Consider the following 25410-nt stretch of genomic DNA (forward strand, 5'->3'; position numbering starts at 1 on the left):
AGGTCTAAGGAAGAGTTAAGTTTCATATATATATTTATTTTAAATATTGCAATGTTTAATGATGTTTTTCTTTTGGAACATGATTCTGTATTTCTAAACCAAGTAGTTATACTTGTAAGTATGTTAATTTCAATAAAAATAAAGTTATAAAAAAAAAATAAAAAATCTGGGGTGTCAGTTCGGACGGTACCACAATTTCTTTCTAAGGAGATGTCATCCTTTCTTTTATGACACTCTTACTTTTCCTTCCTTCTTCCTGGGTAGACATGCTTTTATTCACTGCATTTTTTGAGAGTGCGTAGCGTTCCCTGCGAGTTAGGAGACGTGCTTTTATTCACTGCATTTTTTGAAAGTGCGTAGCGTTCTCTGCGAGTTAGGTTTCTAACAACTTTTAGTTGTTTAGATAGCCTTTTTGTATTCTTCAAGGGACGCCTCAAATGTATGGCGGCATCCAAACCCTCCATCGCTCGATGGGTCCAGGAGGACATTCTTTATGCTTGCTTGATGGTAGGGAAGCGGTTGGCAAAAGAACTTCATGACCATTCCACCAGAGTGATGGCTACTTCTTGGACTTGGTCCAGAGGTTTTTTTTCCTTGGAGTTTTGTCTTGCGGCTACTTGGTCGTCCGAGAGTACTTTATCTCAGCATTACCGGTTGGATGTGGGGGTGCATGAGGTGGATGCGTTTAGTGCTTCGGTTGTTGCGGAGGCGGCGTTTGCTTCCAACCCAGATTGAGGATTGCTTTGCTATATCCCATTGGTCTCTGGATTCATCTGCTGCTATTGCTAAGGAAGGAAAAATTATGTTCTTACCTGTTAATTTTCTTTCCTTTAGATGCAGCAGATTAATCCAGAGCCCCACCCTTTCTAGATATTGTCTGTAGTTTTTTTTCTTTGCAACTTTCAAAGTTTGTTATTATTGATGGTTGTATTCTGTATTATTTGCCTTTTGAGATTTGTTATGGGAAAGAAGTTTTTTACATGCTATGCCTATTGATGGTTACGGATGCTTGGGCAAGGAGCTATACTGAAGATACAGGAGGAGTGCCAGCCAATAGGACCACCTGTTAATCAGTTTCTCTATCTCCGCCTGCTGGTAAATGGGTGCTATCCCATTGGTCTCTGGAGTCATCTGCTGCATCTAAAGGAAAGAAAATTAACAGGTAAGAACATAATTTTCCATCTTATGCCCTTGAAAATCTACCTGAGAAATTAAAAAAACAAACCCAAAACATTTAATTTTGAAAAGAAGGGAATTTTTGTTACAGAAAGCTGAAGTTTTGGTATTATATCTGAATTTCTTTTCGCAATTTCCATTCAAAGATATTTTAAAAGACCAGTTGAGGTTCTTGATGTTTATCTTTTGTATTTTGATGTTTTCACACTTCTGACACACTTTGTATTATGTCTGGTTGCGACCTTTTACACTTTCAATAAAAATGTTTAAAAAAAAAAAAGACCAGTTGAAGTAATATATATTTGTTTTCAATATTCATTCCCAATTGGGATTCTTTCTACAAAGTAAGAAAAATAAAGATCATTACTATATACAGTATAAACTATTGTCAGCATGAATTGTATTACTTAGGGAGTAATTAATGTTTTTGTGATCTAATTTATGTTTATTCTCTTCACATCTCTCAATTGGCAAACTATATCAGGATTTTTCCTTTATAGTATGTGTTGATTTTATGTATTCATCCTGAAAATCTGTTTCCCATAGTTGTTTCTTTATATGTATTTATTAATTATCTTTTATGAAGAAATTCACTCAAGCCTGTGTACAACAGATTTTTTTTTTTTAATAAAAATGTTTCTAATTTATTATTGTGTTTACTAGACAAAGTCAGTGAGAAATGAAGTCTTATTAAGTAGAAAAGGAACAAAACAGAAAATAAAAATAAAGTACTTTATTAAAAGGCAAGCATTTGATGATTGCCAATTTAGCATATTATGAGCTCAGGCAGTTGTCCATTTCAACAGTACTATAGTTACCAAATTTGTAGACCCTTCTTATTCTCATCTCAAAGCTATAAAACAGCAGGACCATTCTAATTTATTATTTATTTGAAGTGATTCACATTTTAAGAGCATGATAATTTACCACCATCCTTGAAAGCAGATCTGGTTCAGATACATCATAGAAAGGCTTTTCTGCCTAGTTGTCTGACAGTTTAATCAAACTTCAGATGCACTCATGTCTTCTCATATTTGTCTATCTTTGTAAATAGTTCAGTAGCCTTTATTCCCTCTGAATCTTGACCGGGTATCCAGCTAAAAATGCAAACATCAGTTTTTCAGGCACTTGCAATATTATGAGTGTTGCTACTACAAGTTAAGAAGCAATAACAAACTATTCCCTTCCCCAACTACCCATAATGAATTTTGTATTACTTGATCATAGAATCCCCCCCCCCCACACACACACACACACAAAAAAAAAAAGCTCTATATTCATGGTTTGATCAGTCAAGGAGCAATGTGGTTGCTAGTCTCTAAAATGTATTTGTCAAAAAAGAAAAAGTGGTCTCAAAAACTTCTGCTAATCCCAACTAGGTCATTTTCATTACAAACCTTTAGCAGACAAATTCTTCCTTTTCATTCTGCAAGACAAGTTCATATAAATGGGTTGTGTCCCTTTCCTACCAGCATATGGAGATAGAGATACTGAATTTTTTTCTAGTGACATCACCTGTATATAAGTACCAACAGTTCTCTACATCCAGCAGATGGTAGGTTTTTCCGGTCTGGTGCAGCAGGTCCTTTGCTTAGACTCTTCAGGTCAGGGCACTGGTCCATATCTCCCTGTTATTAAGTCCTTGAGCGGTACACTCTTTGGATGAAACCACACTCCTTACCCCAGTTGAGATAGTACTGGTTGACAGGCCTGACTTGGAGTACTGGTTGACAGGCTAGCTAGGAGTGGCCCTGTAAGCTGTGTGCTTTAGAAGGCTTCTCCAAAGCAGCCACATTTTCTCCCAGCCAATGCCTTTTTGTGTGAATTGCAGTCCATGTTGCCATATCCCACCAGTATTCATAGTAATGCAGGAACCTGAATCCTCCACACATGACAGGAGAGGAGGAACCCATCAGTGACATAAGCTGACTTTTATGTTAAATTTATTATGCACTGCCTGCAAGCTTGAAAGCTATCAAGGTGTGAACACATTCAGGCGCAGCAGGCATTTTCTCTCTCTGAATGGGTTCATAGTATATGTCTGTACCTGAGGCAATGGAGGGTTAACTGGCTTGCCCAAGATCACAAGGAGCTACAGTGGCATTTCAACCGGATTCCTCTGCTTTGCAGCCTGCTGCTCTAACCATTAGGCTACTCCTCCAGCCCTGCTCAGTTAGTATCAGTTAGGGTCCATATGGCTTTAGCAGGCCACACAGACTGCCTGTGTTGGGCATGCCCAAGGGTCCTGGAGCCCTGCATAAAGAGGCAGCAGCTAGGTAAGCCAGCATCTCATAGAGACTCATGTTGACTCCATTCAAGGAGGGGGAAAGGATGAGCATTCTTTGTTGGAGGGTTTTCTCTGACTTCAGAGGATATGTTCCCAGCCAAAGATAAGAGTCACCTGTAGTCAAGTTGTTTAGAAGAGAACAGCTGCCATGTTTCCCTGAAAATAATACACTGTCTTATATTAATTTAGGGCCCAAAAAAGGCACTAGGTCTTATTTTCGGGTAGGTCTTAATTTTTTTTAATGTACAATTATCATCTCTCCCTTCCTCTCCTCTACCCCAATTCTTCCTATTTCCTTTCTCTCCCCACATATGCAGCATCTTTCCTCCCCTCTCACCTATCTCCTTGTGCAGTATCTTTCTATCCCTCCCTCCCTCCCTTGTGCAGCAGAACCCTTGAAGCTTCTATCCTTCCCTTCCTCCCATCCCCCTGTGCAGCATTTTCTATTGCTCCCTCCCCCCCCCCGCCGCTGCCACTCACCCCACCCCCACTGCTGACCCTTCCATCTCTCCCTCCCATACGAACTCCGACCATGAGCTGAAATAACTGGAAACAAACGGCAGAGTCAGCAGCACAGGATGGATCGCGGCCTGCCCTCACGTCCGGGTGTTCCTCTGCCACATCACTGATGTCATCAGCAACGCAGCATGGAATAGCCGGGCGTGAGAAGGGCAGGCCACAATTCAGCCTGTGTTGCTGATACTGCTGTTTGTTTCCAGGTATTTCAGCTCACGGTCGAGGTTCGCATGGGAGGGAGGGATGGAAGGGTTGGTGGGAGCAGGGGGAAGCGCTGCTGTTGGCGACTAGGGCTTATATTAAGACCTACCCCAAAAATTATGCTAGGGCTTATTTTCGTGGAAACACTGTAATAGATATTGTTACTGAAGCTACCTTCATTATTCATAGGAAAGAGGGTTTTTGAATCTTGGGGTACACTTTACTTGAGCCTAAGTGACATCCTCCATGGAGCCAAAGCAGTCTCACCTGAAGACATCTGCAAGGATGAAAGAGGACTTGATCATCGTTCAATTCTTTCATGAAACATGCAGGACTTATGTTCTAGCCAGAAATGACAGCCTCTAGCCTCCTAGTCTTTCCCTGCTTGATGATGTACTGTTTTTGTACATCCCATTTGTGTGGACAGGCCTAGCAGGATGAAAGTGAAGGTAAAATTATTCATACATGTTATTTTTTCTTTCCTTGAATCCTGATAGACTAATTCAAATTCTGCCCAAGAAGACTACTACAGGTGGGATTTTGTTTTTTTGCATATTATTTGAGCTTAGCCTGTCCATGCTCCCTCTGTTGTTTCCTTTTCTGTATATAGTATGCAACAATGTTAAATGCTGCTGAGATTGATGGGGTTCTAATCTGGTGGGTAGCAAGGTGAACCTACTTTGTGCTTTGGTATTAGAATACAGCACTGGAGATTGATTTCCAGGCTGCGTAAGCTCATATACTGTTGATGTCATTGGAAAAATTCAGTATCTCTACCTCCATCCATCTCCTGGTAGGAAAGGGCCAAACACCGATCTAGCTGCAGGATTTAAAGAAAGAAAATTAACAGGTATGAGTAATTTCACCATTTATTTTCATGTTACAATGAAAAATTACATCTTTCAATGTCAGAAAAGTTTCTTTTATTGAAGTTTGGGGAACAAGTTCTCAAAACGACTAAACATTCTATTACATTATTATTATTACTCTAAGGGTGTCATTTACTGATGGTTATTAAATGCTATCTGCCACAATGCTCATAGGAGTAAAATGAACCTTGGAACATAAAGTGCTTGTTAATGCTGTTAGCACATGCTAACCCTTAATAACTGAACTGCCTAAGCATTCCCCCCCTACACCCTCCAGTGGGAGAAAATTTTAGTAACTTAGGCCCATTGTACTGTATGCTCCCAAAAAACATTTAAGAATAGAGCAGTGGTTCCAAGTTATGGATTAGGACCCCAAATAGGACTCCATCATCAATAAATAAGGGTTACAGCTTCCCTTTCCTCTGCACCTCCACTGTGACTTATGCTCAGTAGTGGCAATCAGTATGTTCTGCCTCCTCCTGTTGGACTGAAAACCATGCAAAACACTTTGTGCTGACTTCATGCTTTGGATAAGTGGGAAGGGTGGGAGCAGAAGTCTGTTATTTAGTTTTCATCACCCTCTGGGAATAATTTGATTTAAGAATGAAAATTGGAGTCATACTGTAACAAGACTTGCTAACCCATTCCTCCCTATCTGAGATTATATTCATGCACCCTTCTGACTCCACAAGCAACTTTTTTTTAAAACCGATCCCTTTATTTTCTAACTCCTACTACTCTTATCTTTCTATGTGTTCTACCTTTTCTTACACCCCGTGCTGTCTATTAAGATGTTTTATTGCATACTGTGTTGACAATTTAGGTAGCCTGTATGTTTTTTCATAGTTTACATGTTAACACATCAGAACTCTTGACTCATTTTTCCTAGTGACCCTAGGCAAGTCACTTAATCCTCCACTGCCCCAGGTACATTAGATAGCTTGTAAGCCCACTGGGACAGAAAAGGAAAATGCTTGAAGTACCTGTATAAAAACTGCTTTGAGTGTGGTTGTAAGACTACAAAAAGGCAGTATACAAGTCCCAATCCCTTTCCCTTATTGAACATCAAATTACCAAAGCAAAACTTTTTTACTTTCATTTTTTCATCATTCTTGATATATTGAATGGGAGCAAATTACTATGTGGTTTACACAGTAAAAACAAAATGCTGAGGAAAAGGTAGTGAGAGAATTAGGTGGGGAGCAACCATCTGGCAAAAGTTTTGAGAGGAGGTCAATTCAAGGGAGAAGGATGTCTCAGGAATGAACCAAAAAAGTTACTAGTGATATATGAGCTTTAAGCAGTGATTTGAAGGTGAGAGGGAGGTTTGAGAAGGAAAAGATTTCCAAAGTCTAGGACCAAGATAGCTAAAGGCAGTTTCACACGAGATACTGAGTCTTAGGGAAGGAGGGGAGGGAAGATAGAGGAAATTGGCCTGGAGGAGTAGAGGATGCAGTGGATTGTATGGAATTAATGTAGGCTGTTAATGTAAGCTGGAGCAGTGGGAAGGTGGCCTTTATACTTAAGGAGATGCTTAAATTTAATATGGGCAGAGACAGGTGCTCAGATGTCCATGGTGAAGAAGTTTGACAGTAGTAGATTGCATGAGTTGAAGTCAGCATAAAGAGAAATACAGTAAAATAAAAATAAAATTGGGATAAGAGAAAAATTATGGGTTTATTGATAAAAATCAGTTTGTTTTTTCAAATTTAAACATTAACTTGATTAAATGGTGTAAAACCCTTTTTCCGTCATTTTAAATTTGAACTTTCTGTCATAGGTCAAAACTTAACTGTCACAACCTAGAGCACTAACAGATACTCTAGCATTACAGCAGAACCTATCTGGTTGACGTAGTGTATCTAGATTTTCAGAAAGCTTTTGACAAAGACCCTCTTGAGAGATTCATGAGAACATTAAAAAGTTATGGGATAGGGAGGCAATGTTCTGGTATGGATTAGAAACTGGTTAATGGATCAAAAACAGAGGGTAGGGTTACATGGCCATTTCTCTCAGTGGAGGAGGGTGAATAGTGGAGTGTTCCAGGGATCTGTGCTGGCAATGGTGCTATTTACTACATTTAACGCAGGATGTGCTCAGGTGTTCTGCACTAAGTTCCAAATTTATGCACAAGAATGCACCAACTCCATGCTATAAAATATTTTTTCAATTTTTGTTGCAGGGGGTATGTCTAGGGGATAGAGCATGGGCAGTCCTGTGCCACTCAGTACAGTTACTTTACCGCACCCTAACTGGTTAGCGCAAGATTACTGCGTGAGCCCTTACCACCTATAAAATAGGTGTCGGTTAAGTGCAAACATGCTAAAGTTAATAGCAACATTAGCGCATGGCCATTAATACAAAAACTGGAAAATCAACCATAATTTGCAGAAAAAAACATTGCATAAAGGTACACTAAGGCCACTTTTTACCACACCTTTTTAAAAGAGCAGCAGGAAGTATGATGATGCCACCACTACTTCAAATTTCTGATTACCACATGAGCAACATGAACGTGTCTCTATGCATGCCTGTGGCACGCATTTTATTTTTAACTGGTTTGTACAATAATCTTAATCCATTTCTGAGAACTGACAAAATACAATAGATCACAATCCAAAACTCAGTCCAGCTGTAATTTTAATCTACATCATGGGTTAAATTTGCTATAAAATAAAAGGAAACATGTAGAAAAAAAATATATAAGAAATAAATTATTTACATTACTTACCACTGATCTTTTGCATTCAAAAAATGTAACCTGTAAAGCTTTACAATGTCCTTCTCTCAAGCATTGTTTGGGACTTTTTCCTTCCTATCATAAAGAAGAGAGTAGGATCTGAGTGGTTTACAGGACAAAACTTAACATGCTTTTATTACATTTTGAAGTCAAAAATGAATGTTATAAAAATCACAAAAGGACTCTTACACTAAACTGTGTTAAGCGCTAATGCCTGCTTAATGCAGGAGAAATGGCTTAACGCAGAACTTGATAAATCAGTTTGTATTAGTTTTGTACTTTGTGCATACTAACCATGCAGTACCTGTATTTATTTTTTTAATTTATTTTTTGGAGGGGGCATGTCAGAGGTGAAGAATGGGTATGGAAATGCTGTACAACTAGCATGTTGAGAGTGCATGCTACCTGAATAGTACTGACTTGATATATTAAGGGCTCCCAAGTTAATTTTTTTTCAGTGGCTACCACTAAGGCTAACATTAGCATATGGCCAGAAAATGAAATAATTGAAAAAGGCGGCACTAGAAATGGGTTTAACATGCAAGAAAGTCCCGATTAGGATGCATTAAGCCCATTTACTAGTACAGCTCAGTAAAAAAGCCACAAAGTAAATAAACTATTACATACGTTAATATTAACTAGGTTGTCTATTTTCAAAATGAAGCATGCCATTTTCATGACTGAAAAGCATGCCTTAACTTTCAATTTAGCACAGCACTATCAACTAACCAATGACCATGGCTCAACTGCATGATCTGTATTTGCTTTATTTAGCAGCTATTTAAACACCTAATAATAGAAGAGTCTGATAATGCTGCTATTAAAAGGTGTTAGTCCCAAATGACAGCATCAAGCACACAGATCTTTGGCTATTAATGTGACCTTCATTAAAATAAGCCCATGGCCTGGCTGCCCTGGGCAGGCCTGCTCTTACTATCAGAAACTAAGCATGGTCATGCCTGGCTAGTACCTGGATGGGAAACCACCAGGGTATACCAGGTGCTGTTGGGCAGCAGCAACATAGTAGAGCCACACACTGCATGGGAGAAGGCAATGACATGAAACATCACAGGGTGGATTCCTCACTATGCATGTTTTGCCAGGGGTCAATGGTCAACTTGGCATAATCCATCCATCATTAAAATAAAATTCTAAAAATTTTGTCCCCCCCCCTTTTATGAAGCCACGTTAGGCTTTTTTTTATCACCAGCAGCGGCAGTATTAGCTCCGATGCTCATAGAATTCCTATAAGCATCGGAGCTAATACTTGCAGCCGGTGATAAAAAAAGTCTATTGTGGCTTCATAAAAGGGGAGATTAAAGTTTTAAGTAACAATAGTTGGAAGTTAGTTAAATATATAGGAACTCAGCACTAGTGCATAAAAATACTTAACAGGCCAAAAAAAGAAAATTAACAGGTAGGACATAATTTTTCCTTGATAACTTCTCCCCTTAGTATTTAAGAATATAAGCAGTACCTCTGCTGGATCAGACCGAGGTCCATCAAGACCAGCAACTTTTAGTAATTCCCTCACTAAAAGTTATTAACCCAAGGCGTAACACTATCTTTTCCATAACAGCCCCTCAATCTTGGAACAATCTTCCATTGTACCTAAGACAGGAAAAAAACTTAACAAAATTTAAGTCAGAACTTAAAAGTTTTCTATATATTGACGCCTTTAATAACTAATTCTTCTTTTTTTCTTTCCGCATCCATAACTTAAAAGGTCAATTGTCTTTGTCCCCCTTCCTATTGTTTTTTTCCTGAATTTAATTAAATATTTTAAATTTGAATTAATGATTGTATTATTGAATGTAACCATTAAATAATTTTCCTTATGTTTCATTATAATCTATTCAAATACCCTTTAAATGTAATGTTATATGTGTATTTGTATTTTAGATAATCGTTTGTTTAACTTAATAATTGTAAGTGTATTTTATTTGTACATCGCCTTGAATTATGAATAGGCGATAAATCAAAAATACCTAATAAACTTGGAAACTTGGAATAAACTTGGAATCACGCCCAGCAGTCCGCTCACGCGGTGGCTCATCAGGTCCAGGACCTGTATACTAATTCTCTATCTATACCCCTCTATCCCCTTTTCCTTCAGGAAATCATCTAATCACTTTTTGAACCCCAATACCGTACTCTGACCTATCACACCCTCTGGAAGCGCGTTCCAGGTGTCCACCACCCTTTGGGTGAAAAAGAACTTCCTAGCATTAGTTCTGAATCTGTCCCCTCTTAACTTTTCCGAATGCCCTCTCGTTCTTGTAGTATTCGAAAGTTTTTAGAATCTGTCCCTCTCCACTTTCTCTATGCCCTTCATGATCTTGTAAGTCTCTATCATGTCCCCTCTAAGCCTCCGCTTCTCTAGGGAAAAGAGCCCCAGTTTCTCTAGTCTTTCAGCATATGAAAGGTTTTCCATACCTTTTATCAATCTCATCGCTCTTTTCTGTACCCTCTCAAGTATTGCCAAATCCTTCTTAAGGTACGGCGACCAATATTGGACGCAGTACTCCAGATGCGGGAGCGCCATCGCCCGATACAATGGCAGGTCTTCCTTCGTTCTGGTTGTAATACCTTCCTTGATTATACCAAGCATTCTATTTGCCTTCTTAGAGGCCGCTGCGCACTGTGCTGACGGCTTCATTGTTTTGTCCACCAATACCCCTAAGTCCCTCTCTAGGCTACTTTCACCCATTACCAGCCCTCCCATCGTATAGCTGTACATCGGGTTTCTGTTTCCTACATGCAAGACTTTACATTTCTCCACGTTAAAGTTCATCTGCCATTTATTCGCCCACTCTCCCAGTTTGTTCAGGTCCCTTTGTAAATCTTTGCATTATTTGAATGTGCAGTGAATCAGATTAGTCATTCCTTTAGACTAGTGGTCTCAAACTCAAACCGTTTGCGGGGCCACATTTTGGATTTGTAGGTACTTGGAGGGCCGCAGAAAAAAATAGTTAATGTCTTATTAAAGAAATGACAATTTTGCATGAGGTTAAACTCTTTATAGTTTATAAAACTTTCCTTTAACAGTTTTACCTTATGCAAAATTGTCATTTCTTTAATAAGACATTAACTATTTTTTTCTGCGGCCCTCCAAGTACTCTATTTTTTCTGCAGCACTCACAATTAAAGTTTAATATCTTTTCTTTCTCAAAACTGGCACATTTCTATTACTAAATTGAAAATAAAATAATTTCCTACCTTTGTTTGGTAATTTCATCAGTCTCTGGTTGCACTTTATTCTTCTGACTGTGCATCCAATATTTCTTCTCTTCTTTCAGCCTCCTGTATGCTTCCTCTCCTCCAGACCTCATTCCCTCCCCCAACTTTTTCTTTCTTTTTCTATGTCTGTCTTTCTCCGATTCCTTGTCCCATTTTTTGCTTTGTTTCTGGCTCCTTGTCCCCCCCCCCTTTTTTCCTTCTGGCTCCCTGCTCCCCCCCTTCTTTCTTTCTTCCTTCCTGCCCTCCCCCATGCCACCACCGCCGGGGAATAGGCTGCTGCTGCCATCGGGAACAGGCCGAGATCTCCACGAGGCCGACCAACTTTCGCCACCCGACGTCAATTCTAACGTCGGAAAGGACGTTCCGGGCAGCCAGGCAGCGATTGGCTAGCCAGAACGTCCTCTCGACGTCAGAATTGAGGTCAGGCGGCGAGAGAAGCAGGGAGATCAAAGAGCATGGTGCCGGCCTGTTCCCCGATGGCAGTGGTGAGAAGGGAAGGGAAGCAGTTGGGCACCCCTGCTCTAGACGAGCCGCGAGCCGCACTCTAGGAAGAACAGTGGAGGGTGACCAGCTGTGCGGACCGCCCCCCCTTGGTACGCCACTGGAGCAGCAGTGTGTGTGGCCGGCTCATTCCATTCAAAGCCGCGGGTGGCGGCTCCTTGCGAAATCCGCGCCTGCGTCTGAAGCCTCTCTGATGTTGTGATGTTAGAGAGGCTTCCGATGCAGGAGTGAATAGCGCAAGGAGCCGCCAACCCGCAGCTTTGAACGGAACGAACCGGCCAGACTCGCTCCTGCTCCAAAAGGAAGGGAATGATCCAGTCCAGACCGCGGGCCGCAAATAAAACTTGGAGAGCCACATGTGGCCCGCGGGCCGCGTGTTTGAGATCGCTGCTTTAGACGCAGCAGATGAATCCAGAGACCAGTGGGATAGCACATACCTACCAGCAGGTGGAGATAGAGCCCTGGTTTTCAGGAGTATATCTGGATGGAACTCCCTCTTGCCAAACAGTACTGCTCTTGCCGAAGCATCCGGGACAATGCAGCTGCAGCTCAAAATCTTTCCCATAAGAGAACAAGAACCAATCTACACCAACCCTAGCGCCCCTCCACCCACCAGGGCAGAATCCCAACTGGGTGGGGCTCTGGATTCATCTGCTGCGTCTAAAAGAAAGAAAATTAACAGGTAGGACATAATTTTTCCTTCCTTAGCGCTGGCAGCAGATGAAGCCAGAGACCAGTGGGATGTAGCAAAGCCACCTCAAAATGGGTGGGACTAATGTGCGGCCTCTGCAATGACCAAAGCCCCGAAGGACGCCTGCGCTCGTTCTGCCACATCCAAGCAGTAATGTCTAGAGAAAGTGTTTGAGGATGACCACGTGGCTGCTCTGCAAATTTCCTCCAAAGAGAAACCCCTGGACTCGGCCCAGGACGTAGCTATCACCCTGGCAAGTAAGCATGGAGGGCCTCTGGCAGATGCTTGCCCGCTTATCAAACCAGTGGATGCAATAGCCTCCCGGACCCACTGAGCTACTGAAGCTTTTGAGGCCGCCAGGCCCTTCCTAGGTCCTGAAAATAGAATAAAGAGATGATCCGAATTCTGAACGTCATTAGTAACCTGAAGATAGTGCAAGAGGACTCTACGAACATCCAGCAAATGTAATGACAGAAACCGCGACTTGCACTCCTCCTCCCTAAAAGCCAGAAGGAAGACAGCCTGATTGACGTAAAAAGACGAAACCACCTTAGGCAGAAACGAAGAAACCGTCTGAATCGAGACCCCCCTGATTCTGAAAAACATAAGAACGGATCCCTGCAAGACAGAGCCTGCAACTCTGACACACGCCTTACCGAAGCCATAGCCACCAGAAAAATCACCTTCAAGGTTACATCCTTGATTGTCGCGTTACTCAAAGGTTTGAAAGAAACTCCTATCAACCCCCCAAGAACTACCTTCAAACTCCAATCTGGACATGGTTTCCGCAGCGGCGACCTAATATGGTTTACCCCTTTAAGGAACCTTACCATATCTGGTTGAGACCCTAAAGAAGTATTTGACACCTTACCCCTGTAACAGGCAATAGCGGCCACCTGAACTCTAAGGGGATTTTGCATGCTAACCCTTTGGAAACCCCTTCTTACAAAAAAGAGAGAATATGAGATAAGGAAGCCTGAAAGGGCAAAATCCCTAACCTACTACACCAAGAATCAAACACTCGCCAGACCCTAGCATAGGCTGTAGACCTTTCTTGGTCTGTAGAAGAGTAGCAATAACCTGCTCTGAATACCCCTTCCACCTTAGCCTCGACCTTTCAATAGCCAGGCCATAAGACCAAAGCGGGAAGGATCTTCCATCTGCACTGGTCCTTGTGCGAGTAAGTCCAGGGTCACCGGGAACCGAAGCAGATGGCCTGTGACAGCTTCATCAGATCTGCATACCACAGACGGCGCAGGTAGTCTGGGGCTATGAACACCACTAAACCTGGGAAGTGCGCAATCTGATCTAACACCCGGTCTATCATCGACAAGGGAGGAAACACATACAGCAGACTTTGCGGAGGCCATGGAAGAACCAACGCATCCACCCCCTCCGAGCTTTGTTCCCTGTGCCTGCTGAAGAACCATGTGACTTTGGCTTTGTGAGCCGAGGCCATAAGATCTATCTCTGGGAGCCCCATGTGCGAACAATGAGCTGAAACGCCTGTCAAGACAGCTCCCATTCCCCGGGACCCAACCGATTCTTGCTGAGGAAGTCTGCCTGAACGTTGCCTTTTCCTGCAATATGCGCCGCTGACAGAAGCAGAAGCCTTCGCCCACAGAAGAAGAACTCTCACCTCTCATGCCAACAGACCCTTTCTGTTAATATTGGCCACTGCTGTGACACTGTCTGACAGGACCCTGGTCGGCTTGTCTTGAATTAGTCCTGAATTAGTGGCTGAAACTCCTTCAGAGCTAACCTGATTGCCCTTAGTTCTAGAAGATTGATAGACCACTGAGCCTCCTCTGGGCTCCAACAGTCCTGAGCTGAGAACTTGAGACATCCAGTCAGACTGGCATCCGTCGTTACTACCATCCAGTCTGGAGCTGCCAGTGGCATGCCTTTGAATAGTTCTTCCTCTTGTAGCTCCCTGAAGGGCTCCAGCCTAACCTTCTCTCGTAATCCTGAGACACCGGAGACCACCTGGACAGGAGGGACTGCTGTAATGGCCTCATATGGAACGGAGCCCAAGGAACCACCTCCAGAGTTGCTACCATGGAACCCAGGATCTGAACATAATCCCAAACTCTTGGCCAGGGAACCTGCAATAGAAGACGGATCTGTGCCTGCAACTTCTTGCCCCTGACTCGTCGCAAAAAGACTCTGCCCTGGGCCGTGTCGAAGAGGACACCCAGATGCTCCAACACCTGAGAGGGAACCAAGGAACTCTGGAAAATTTATCACCCATCCTAGGGACTGCAGTACTGAAATCACTCTCTCCGTAACCCTTCTGACGGGATGAAGCCCGAATCAACCAGTCGTCCAAATAAGGGTGAACCTGAATGCCTTCCCTGCGAAGGAACGCCACCACTACCACAATCACATTCGAAAACGTGCAAGGTGCTGTGGCCAAGCTGAAGGGCAGTGCCTGAAACTGAAAATGTTGCCTTAGAATAAAAAAGAATTAAAAAAAGAGACCGGTGATATGGAGACCAAATGGGAATGTGCAGGTACGCTTCCTTGAGGTCCAACACCATGAGAAATTCCCCTGGCTATATGGCTGAAATGACTGACCTTACTGTCTCCATTCATAAATGTCTGACATTGAGAAACTGATTTACTCTCTTGAGGTCTAGCATGGGTCTGACCGACCCCCCTTTCTTGGGAATCACAAAATAAATAGAATAGTGACCCTAGCCCCTTTGTTCCTGAGGCACTGGGACCCAGGTTCAACAACTCCTGGAGCGAGCTTTTCACTGCCTCTATTTTCTCCCCTGAACACCAGGATTACAAGAAAGAATCTACTATGGGACAAAAGAACTCTAACTTGTAACCTTTGCGAATAATGTCGAGTACCCATTGATCTGATGTTATTTTGGCCCATTCCGCCAGGAAGGAGGGCAGCTGCCCCCCAATATGACCGACGGAAGGAGCAAATAACCTGTCATTGGGTCAGACGAGAGGATTAGGGATGTGCTGGCTAGGCAGAAGCAGGTTTGACAGGACGAAAAGACTATCTCTGAGAATACCTAGACCTGGAACTGTATGATGCATTAAACGAGGCTTTGTAAGCTGCTTTCCCTGGCCTATACCTCTTGGCATCTCGAAAGTGTGACCTAAATGACCTACCTGACTCTCTAGGTTTGTCCTCCAGCAACCTCTGAGACTTAGCATCGCCAAAATCCTTCACTAGCTTATCCAGGTATTCACCAAACAAAAGCTGGCCTCTAAAGGGAAGCCTCACCAATCGTGATTTTGAGGCAGTATCTGTGGCCCAGTGCCACAGCCACAAACTTCAAACTACAGACAAACCATACAGATTATACATGGAAAGGGGAAAAAAACTACACTAAAGTTAAGAAAGGAAACGTCAGGAACAAACACTAGGAAGGGGAAACATTCTGAATTTCTGTTAAAAGAAAGAAAAAAGACTGAACGAGACAAATAGCAGATACGGAAAAAGTACCTGGCATCCATAGATATCTTTAGACAGAATGAAGTATCTAGAGTTCTACTGGCAACGTGGTCTTCTTAGCCACTGCTGCCACCACTGCATCCACCTTTGGCAGCCCACACTTCACCTCTTCTTCCTGCGCTACCGGATACAGCTGTTTCATAGCCTTGGCTACCCCAAGACCGTACTCCGGGGTAACCCATTCTGCAGAAATCAACTCCTGCATGGCCTCATGCACTGGAAACATTTTGGGAGGCTTCCTATAGTGCTTGCCATAAGGGAATTAGTTGTCGCCAACACCCCTGGGTCTGGCTGAGAAATATGAAGGCACTCCAAAGCTCTGGTAATAAATTCCATCAGTTCCTCTCTATGGAACAGCCTCAGAGCCAAGGGATCCTCCCCTTCAGCCCCCCCCCCCCCCCAACTCTGCCTCTGGCCCACTGGAATCTCCAGTGGCCCCAAACATAGTGAGAGCTAAATTAGGGCTGAAATCCTGCACTTCCTCTGCCTCCAACATCAACCTGCGTCGCTTGGCCCTCTGCTGATCCTCCCCTTCACCAAACTGAGGCCGGACCTGCTGAGCCGGGACCAAGCCGTCCCCTGCCCCTCCTCCCTCTTTACTGGAGTTTGCCCTTTGCAACGATAATGCCTTGTGTAGCAATAGGACAAACTCCAGGGAGAAAGGCAAGGAACCCGATTGCATGCCCTCAAAACTCGGTTCTACCTGCACCATCCCTCCCCCCCTATCATTTATATTTGTTTTATTTTTCCAAAGCGGTCAAGGCAGATGACTAAACTATGCAATGTCACCTCAGTAACAACTATAGTGCAAAATATAGATAGCAGATTATAAATTCTCAAAACTGTTTTCTGTGAATTAATTTTTAATCTGTTCATGGTTAACCAATCAGCGACCTTATCAAGTTTTCTGGAGATCAAAGTATAGTCATTAAGACTATTAGTATTGAGAGGATGCATTAATTGAAGATCATCAGCATAGATGCAAAGAGCAATGGTCAGACCACACTTAGAATACTGTGTCCAACACTGGTCACCATACCTTAAGAAGGATATAACTACTGGAGAGGGTGCAGAGGCGAGCCACGAAACTAGTCAAAGGTATGGAGAATTTGAGCTACAAAGAACGCCTCAGAAAACTGGGACTGTTCACCCTCGAAAAGAGAAGACTGCGAGGAGATTTGTTAGAGACTTTTAAAATATTAAAAGGATTTGATAAAATTGACCAGGAAACAGCATTACTGACATTTTCAGATGTGACATGGACAAGAGGTCATAGCCTGAAACTGAGCGGCAGCAGGTTCAGGACAAATGTCGGGAAGTTCTGTTTCACACAACGAGTGGTGGGTGCTTGGAATGCTCTCCCAGAGGAGGTTGTGGCAGAGACTACTGTTCTGGGTTTCAAGCGCAAGTTGGATTCATACCTTCTTGCAAATCATATCGGGGGATACGGGAAATCTGGGTCTCCAATAAGGAGCACCTAACTGGGCCTCCGCTTGTGCGGATCGCCGGACTAGATGAACCTAGGTCTGATCCGGCGAAGGCGTTTCTTATGTTCTTATGAAAAATGTAAATCCAAGTGACTGGAGCAGTAAGGTCAGGGGAGCCAGAAAGATATTAAAGAGCATAGGCCTGAGCACAGATCCCTGAGGGACACCTGACTGAAGCTGATGAGAGCTTGAAAGAGAATCAGAATAAGAAACAGAGTAGGTCCGATTGGTCAAATAAGAATTGAACCTTTGTAGGACTTTGTCAGTAATGTGCAGGCCTTCTAGTTGGTGTAGTAGAATTGCATGATCAACCAAATCAAATGCTGCAGACATATGTAGAGAAAAGAAGGCAACGTTGCATTTACCATCCAGAATTGATCTTACATAATTAATCAATCCTAAAAGAAAATCAGCTTGAAGCAAGAAAACAAACTAAGGAGCAGAGAAGTAACCTATGTTTCATTCTCTGCAGGTGAGAAGACACCCCGTTGTTTTATTTGCTAGCTAATTTCAGTGTCTGCACAGCTTGCTGTGCATCTTTCTCCTATGGCTGATATTACTTCTCTGCTCCTTAGTCTCCATACAAGACTGTTTAGAAACCCAATGGCCCCGCTACCACCAATGCCAAATCTGAAGGTTGAGAAATCCCCAAACCATGCCCAGCCATTGCTCTTCAAATCCCAGCAAGAGTAGCACTTTATAGTCTCAGTCAAGATAGATAGGAAAAAGAAACTTAAAGGTATGCTCAGAATTTAGATCTCTCCAAACCAAGGCTGCAAGCATTTAGAAGATACCAAAAAGTATCCCTTTTTTGTGAGGAGGGAAGATGGGTTGGGGAGGGATCTCGCACCACCAGATGTACCCCCTAAAGTAGACACCACTTAGCCTAAACACCTTCCACTTCACTGAACAGAAGTTCATAACAGAAGCAAAGTAGCCAAGAAGACCAGGAGCTTGAGAGAGACCATCCACCTGCTGAGAGATAGAGAACACTGGCTTACCAGCTCAACTTTTGTGTTTTCTATCTCCACCTGCTGGTGGATGTTCATAACTCACTTGTCTCTAGATTCATCTGCTGCTGATGAAAGGAAAGTTGGGTTTACCAGGGGTCTATGCTGGGACCATTACATTTTAACATATTTATTTATGATCTAGAGATGGGAATAACTAGTGAGGTAATTCAATTTTTTGATGACACAAAATTGTTTAAATTGCAAGTGGATTGTGAAAAATTGCAAGAGGACCTTGCAAGACTGGGCATCAAAATGGCAGATGACATTTAGGGCTCCTTTTATCAAGCCGCGCTAGCGGTTTAACGTGCGTAATAGCGTGCGCTAAACCGCCTGATGCGCTAGCTGCTACTGCCTCCTCTTGAGCAGGCGGTAGTTTTTGGCCAGCGCGGGGGTTAACGCGTGATGAAAAGTTACGCGCGTTAACCCCGCTAGTGCGACTTGATAAAAGGAGCCCTTAATATGAGCAAGTGCAAAATGATGCATACCAGTGTTCCCTCTAAGGATTGATGAGGTGTGTGCAAAAAAAAATATGCATGAGCGACAAATTACATACTCCACAAATTTATGAGCAGGCGCAGAGGACGCATTTTTAAACAAATGTAGTTTATCCTTGTACTCCTTATGTAATTTTAATCATCTATGGATATGTTTGTATGTTTATTGTTCAAATGGTTTTATTTATTTCCCAAAATTTATTTTTGTTATACACATTGAAAATATTTGATATTGCGTTTAAATCAAAATCTCAATAAACTTGAAACTTGAAACGAGTGCCCATGAGATTGTGGGAGGGTTAAATACTCAAAACTTAGAAGAATAACAATTTACTTAAAGTTTTTGCTTCGCCAGCTTTCTGGTATCTTTACATAATGCAGTGGTGTACCTAGCATATGTAACACCCGGGGCCCATCATTTTTTGGCACCCCCCCCCCCATCTGTACGAAAAACGTGATTTTTAGTAACAAGCCACACGTCACACATGAGTACCTAGGAAAAGGCAGCATCTTACATATTGCAGTGAACAGTACATCAATACACCCATTGTAAAACTAAACAAGCCAGACCAGCACAGATCAATCCTACACCGTCAATCCTAACAGAAAACCATGTCTTTCGAACACACAGAACACAGAAAACACCTTCGCCTAGTAAGGAATATGTAATCACAAACTAACCCCTCCCTCTTTTACAAAACTGTAGTGTGGATTTTAGCTACGGAGGTAACAGCTCTGATGCTCATAAAATTCTGAGCATCAGAGCTGCTACCACCAAGGCTGGTGCTAAAAACGCTTCACAGTTTTGTAAAAGGGGGGATAAAATAAAAATACATAGACAAAGGTTAAATTGAACCAGCAAGAAGCTGGACTCTGCATACAATGCTTCACAGAAACAGTGACACATGTCTCCTAAAGCAATAAATAAATAGAAATTTTTTTCTACCTTTGTCTTCTGTGGTTTCTCCTTTCCTCATCTTCTTGTAACTCTCTTCCTTCCATCCACTGTCTGCCGTCTCTCTTCCCCTATATGGCATCTTCTCTCCTTCTATGCCCCTTCCAGAAACTGTATGCCTCCCCCTTCCATCTCTCCTTTCACCCCATTGGTCTGGCATCTCTCTCCTCGCCTTCCCTCTCCCACACCTCTCCTCATAGTCTGGTATCTCCCCTTCCCTGATTCTCTGGCATCTCTCTCCTTTCCTTTTCTTCCATCTTTCGCACCCCCTCCATGCTCTCACATCTCCCCCTTCCTTTTCCCTTAGACTGGCATACCTTCCTCCTACGCTCCAAGCCCTGGCATCTCCTTTAATTCCCTCCCTCATCTTCCTTCTCCCTCCAGCTGGGTACCGCAACACTCTTCCCTGCAGCTCTGCACTTCCCCCCAATTGCCATGCTTCGGTTCCTCTTCTTCCTTCCTTCCTCCCCCCCCCCCCCGCGGGACCCTGCGGCACCATCAACTCTTACTCCCTCTCATGTCGGCCCTGCAGCTCCAGACTTCCTCGCACCTTCTCCCCTCCCCCTTTGGATCGCTATTATTTTAAATGTTATAGCCGCGGAGCTGTATCCATCAGTGGAGATGTCTAACCTCGGCCTGCCCCGGAACTCTTACTGCAGCAGCCGCCCGTCTAGGCAGGAACAGGAAGTCACTGTTGCAGTAAGAGTTCCGGGGCAGGCCGAGGTTAGACATCTCCACTGATGGATACAGCTCCGCGGCTATAACATTTAAAATAATAGCGATCCAAAGGGGGAGGGGAGAAGGTGCGAGGAAGTCTGGAGCTGCAGGGCCGACATTAGAGGGAGTAAGAGTTGATGGTGCCGCAGGGTCCCGCGGGGGGGGGGGAGGAAGGAAGGAAGAAGAGGAACCGAAGCATGGCAATTGTGGGGAAGTGCAATCCCCCCAATGCGTCCCCTTACCTTACCTCACCTTTGCGACGCGTGTGTGCGCTGTGAAGAGAAACTTGTGCGCTGCGATGTAATATTTTGTGCGCGAGCGCAGGCCAGCGCAGCTTAGCGGGAACACTGTTATTTGCATACTATAGTTCAGGTTCTTCTTTCCCACATGCAAGGTTACACATTAGGAATCACTGCCCAAGGAAAGAATCTAGGTGTCACTTTTGTTGATATGTTGAATCCCTCTGCTTAATGTGCCATGGTGGCTAAGAAAGCAAATTGAATGTTAGGAATTATTAGGAAAGGATGGAAAACAAAAATGTGAATGTTATAATGCCTTTGTATACTGTGTGCAATTCTGGTCACTATCTCAAAAAAGATATAGCAGAATTAGAAAAGGTACAGAGAAGGGTGATGAAAATTATAAAGGGAATGGGACGACTTCACTATAAGGAAAGGCTGAAGTGGCTAGAGCTCTTCAGCTTGGAGACGAGAAGGCTTAGGGGAGATTTCATAGAGGTCTATAAAATACTGAGTGGAGTAGAACAGGTAGATATGAATTGCTCATTTTCTCTTTCCAAAAATACTAGGACTAAGAAGCATGCAATGAAGCTACTAAGTGATAGACTTAAAACAGAGAAAGTATTTCTTCACTCAACATGCAGTTAAACTCTGAAATTTGTAGCCAGATAATGTAGTAAAACCAGTTGGCTTAGCAGGGTTTAAAAAAGGTTTTCGATACATTCCTAAAAGAAAAGTCCATAAGCCATTATTAAAGGTAATGCAAAGTAAATCTATGTAAAGCTATGTAAAGTATTGTATTGTCATTGCCTGGAAATGACCAGCCATCTTCTAATGTAATCCGCTTAGAACCGCAAGGTACAAGCGGAATAGAAATCACTAATGTAATGTAATGTAAGTGAACTTGGAAAACTCCACTTCTTTTTTCTATGATAAGCATCATAAAATCTTTTGGGACCTTGCCACATCTACTTGTGACCTGGATTGGCTACTGTTGAAAACAGAATTCTGGACTTTGTTCTATCCTGGTATGGCAATGCTTATGTTCTTAAAGTTGTTATGCTGAAGAAAAAACACCCCCCCAAAATAGGCCTTATTTTAAAAAGTTCTCTCATAGGTCCTTTTTTTTTTTTTTTTTTTAATAATAATCAGGTCTGAACTGACTAGAAAATAGATTTCAAGACACTCATGGATGACACATGAACCACAGTTAATCAAGATAAGGCAGACTGAGTAGTGGAAGTAACAGATATAAGCCATAATTTGTCTTATCTTTGAAAACTGAAAAGCTATATGTAAAATTATAGGAATTTGGAAAAAGAATGAGAAAGAATTAAACTAGTTGTTTGCAACCTAGAAGAAGTGAATAATTTGGGAGATGGGTATAGATATATCACAGGAACAATAGTGGTGGCATGAGAAAGCTGGGGTTTGATAATTCTTCAGTGTGTCCCAGTAGAGGAATTCTTATCTTGTTTAATTAATCCTTCTCTTGATCAACTGAAGCAAAGAGCTCATCTGCTGCACCCTCCCAGGACTGGGTAAAACCATTTCCTTCTATTCTTCGAGGTTTCTCCATTACCCTATTACCACTAAAGCAGAGATTCTCATCCCAGTCAGTGAGGTTTTCAGGATATCCATAATGAATATGCATGTCATATATTTGCATGCAATAGGGGCAGTGCATGCAAATTTAGTTCCTGAATATTCATTTTGGATAGTTTGAAAACCTGACTGGATAGGCAGCCTCTGGATAGACTAGGGGTAGGCAATTCCGGTCCTCGAGAGCCAGAGCCAGGTCAGGTTTTCAGGATATCCACAATAAATATGCATCTCAAGGAGGCAATGCATGCAAATCCATCTCATACATATTTAAGGTGAAGATCCTGAAAACCTGACTCCAGCTCTTGAGGACCGGAATTGCCTACCCCTTAAGGGCAGTGAACACAGGAAAGGCTCTCAACCCAGTCCTCAGAACACATCAACCAGTCAGGTTTTCAGGAAATCATCAATAAATATGCATCAGATTGATTTGCTTGCAAACAATACATGGAAATTGATTTCATACATATTTATTATGGATAGCCTAGAAACCTGACTAACTGGTTGTCTCCTAAGCACTAGGTTGAGAACTCCTGCAAAGCATCTCCCGAGGACTGAACCTAGCAATCAAATCCAGTTCTTTTACATGCCAACACGAAGCACTGTTAATGCCCAGCCCACACTGACCGTTTTTTTATGTTATTTATCAACTGCACATCACCTGATGAGTACAATTTAGGTATACTACAAGTTAGGTTGGAAATAGTAACAGGGAAATCAAATCTTTATGCAAATTTATATAAGAAACGTCATGATCGCGACAAGACAACTAAGTATGTCTAGATAAACAGAACGGCTTGTACTAATTGCAAATGTGATGCAAGGGAGTAAGTCGCCAATGAACAAAGCTGTAACATATGAAAAACAACATCAGGGTGAATAACTGCAAATATCAATTCATTTACAGATTTCAGGGCGCCTGCAAAAGCTTGGGCAGTTAGCCGAGGCTTGTCTTCATAAAGTCTAAAATGGAAGCATGAAATGGAATTTATGCACACAAACGGAACCCAGTGTACTGAAGAGCTGAAAGGAAAACCTCTTAAAATTATTTACCTTCAACACACAGTCAGTCTCTAGTAGGCACATCTTTAAGTCTTCTTTCACCCCAGCACAAGCATTTTGCTCTTCTTCTTTGCCTTCAAAGTACTTTGGCATCTCTTCAGTGTTATAATGGGTATAGAATCTTTAATTTCTCAGCCCCCTCTAAAAATCTTTAAAACGATACCGTACAAACTGTTTGTTACAAGAGGAAAATCATCTCACTTCCAATCATGCAAGACTCCAGCCATATTGTTGTTTTCCCAAGAACCACCAGGCTCAATCCCAGTCGCGTTCATTCGCATCACGAGAAGGGGAGGGGCGTTCGGAAGGCTTGGTTGGAACAGAAAACTACATCACTGCTTCCGGCTCATAATGTGTGACGTAAGGCTACTACGTGTTCGAAATAGTGCAGGAAGCGAAGCTAAGGTGGGAGCGACGTCTCTAGGTACAGGTGAGATAACGGCTTGAGCGCACGCAGGGCTATAGTGAAAGGGTATTGAGTTTTTAGAGATTGGGATTTGGATGCTACTGGAAACGGAGGTCTATGAGATTGGGTTTAAAAAAAAAAAGGTGGGCGTTCGTTTAGAATTCAGTGTTCATATAACTTTATTGACATAAGAACGTTGTTAAAGTAATATGGTGATAGAGTGTGGTTAAAATAAAAAGAAGAAACTGCAAGCTAGTGTGATACTAGTAAGATAAAATTACAGGGGACAGGTGTGAAATGGTATTGTGGCAGTGTTAATCCACTTTCAAAAGTAGTATAAAGGAAATGAGGCGATACCTGTTTTTTTTGGACTAACTCGATGCATTTTATGATGAGCTTTCGAAGGTAATCCCCCTTCTTCAGATAAAAAAAAAAGCAAATGTTGACAAGCAGCGAAGATAGATAACCAAGTCTCCAACCTATTGACAACAATCCCAGACTAAAAGATGTTCAGAAAGGAAATAAAAACTATACTCTTCAAGAAATCCCTTAATAAAGCTTAATACCATGATAAAGCTTAACCCCCATCTTACCATCCCCTCCCTAACCCCAGATCCTACTTTTCCCTCTCTTGGAAACCTTCTCTGATCTAACGTTGTAGCCCTTCTTCAATAACTCTTTTTGTAATCCGCTTTGAACCGAAAAGTAATGGCGGAATAGAAATCTGTAATGTAATAAGGAAAACATGAAAGCATTTCCGGGGTAGGAAAAGGGAGGAGTGGGTGGGCAGAAGACAGAAAGGTGGCAGAGCAGTTTTAAATGTCTTTATAGTTGGAATGGGGGAAAAATTTGTCCCGGTGAGCTTGGTCCCCATCCCTGCAAACTAGTGCTGCCCGATTCACAATTTGAATTGATTCACTTTGGGTGAATTGGTTCGAATTGATACTCGTTAAAAAAAAAAAAAAAAATCGTCCTGGCCAATTCGGTGGGGGAGGGTCGGTGCTGCAGTGCTTACGGCCAAGGGTGCGCTTCACCGTCAATTTTCTGATGCCTGCTGAGGTAAGGAACCACCCCCCCCCCTTTTATCTCTCAACGCCACCGAGCACTTAGGGTAGCCTGAAGGTCCTGGTAAGGAAAATGCCTACCGCAAGAAAATGGTGGTTCGGGCTTTGTACATGGTGTCTGTTCACAGGGGCAGGGAGGAATGATCTCCGACACACTCCCGGCCCTTCGTTGTACTGTCAACTGCTGATGTGGCAATTTCAGACAAACATTGCAAAGGCTGGTCCACCAGGGGAAATCTTTTCAGCACACACTCTGCCAATTGATAAATCTAAGCACCGTTTATCCGACATAAACAATGGTTTAAAGATTTTGATTGGCTAATGGTCAAAGAATGGTATGTGGTACTCATTGTGCATGAAATATTCAAACAAACACCTCCTAAGAAGGGGGATACCTTGGGTAAATGTGCCATGCACAAGAATTTGAAAAGAAAGCTTGCTGGACCATGAAAAAAGTAAAACACACATTGAGTCCTCTGCTGACCTTTTAGGAAAGCGTGTACTAGAGCAAACTGGAATCGGTCTAATTGAAAGATCTGTATTAGAGAATGACACGGTGGCGGTTTACCCGCGGCCACCGCATTTAGCCACGGGTAACCCGCCAAAACGGGGAACGAAAACTAGCAGTTGCGACGGGGACAAGGCCATTCACCGCCCCGTGGAGCGGTGAAT

The 25410-nt window shown here is 42.6% G+C and overlaps 2 protein-coding genes across 5 annotated transcripts in view; one reads left to right on the forward strand and one right to left on the reverse strand.

Annotated features, from left to right (window-relative positions):
* Nucleotides 1–1889: 1889 nt before the first annotated feature.
* Nucleotides 1890–23563, reverse strand: LOC117362516 (cytochrome c oxidase assembly factor 5). The gene is made up of 3 exons (XM_033949011.1): nucleotides 23260–23563; nucleotides 7781–7864; nucleotides 1890–2273 (listed from the first exon to the last, which is right to left on the reverse strand). Exons 1-3 carry the CDS (start codon nucleotides 23359–23361, stop codon nucleotides 2232–2234), a joined length of 228 nt encoding a protein of 75 aa, XP_033804902.1. The 5' UTR covers nucleotides 23362–23563; the 3' UTR covers nucleotides 1890–2231.
* UNC50 (unc-50 inner nuclear membrane RNA binding protein) overlaps nucleotides 23549–25410 on the forward strand; it is a 30882-nt gene continuing 29020 nt past the window's right edge. For 3 of the 4 annotated variants that reach the window (XR_004539906.1, XM_033949007.1, XM_033949010.1), the window contains exon 1: nucleotides 23549–23698. The gene's annotated coding sequence lies outside the window, so the exon portion shown is untranslated. The remainder of the gene's footprint in view (nucleotides 23699–25410) is intronic. The other variant, XM_033949009.1, reaches the window with a different exon arrangement.

This window comes from Geotrypetes seraphini, chromosome 6 (genome assembly GCF_902459505.1).
Source record: "Geotrypetes seraphini chromosome 6, aGeoSer1.1, whole genome shotgun sequence".
In the NCBI taxonomy this organism is placed as follows: Eukaryota; Metazoa; Chordata; class Amphibia; order Gymnophiona; family Dermophiidae; genus Geotrypetes; species Geotrypetes seraphini.

Coding starts and splice junctions, on each gene's coding strand:
- LOC117362516 (XM_033949011.1), bottom strand. CDS start 23,361: ATGCCAAAGTACTTTGAAGGCAAAGAAGAAGAGCAAAATGCTTGTGCT. Junction 7,865..23,259: donor AGACTGACTGTGTGTTGAAG/GTAAATAATTTT, acceptor TCTTTATGATAG/GAAGGAAAAAGTCCCAAACA. Junction 2,274..7,780: donor TTGAATGCAAAAGATCAGTG/GTAAGTAATGTA, acceptor TTGCATTTTTAG/CTGGATACCCGGTCAAGATT.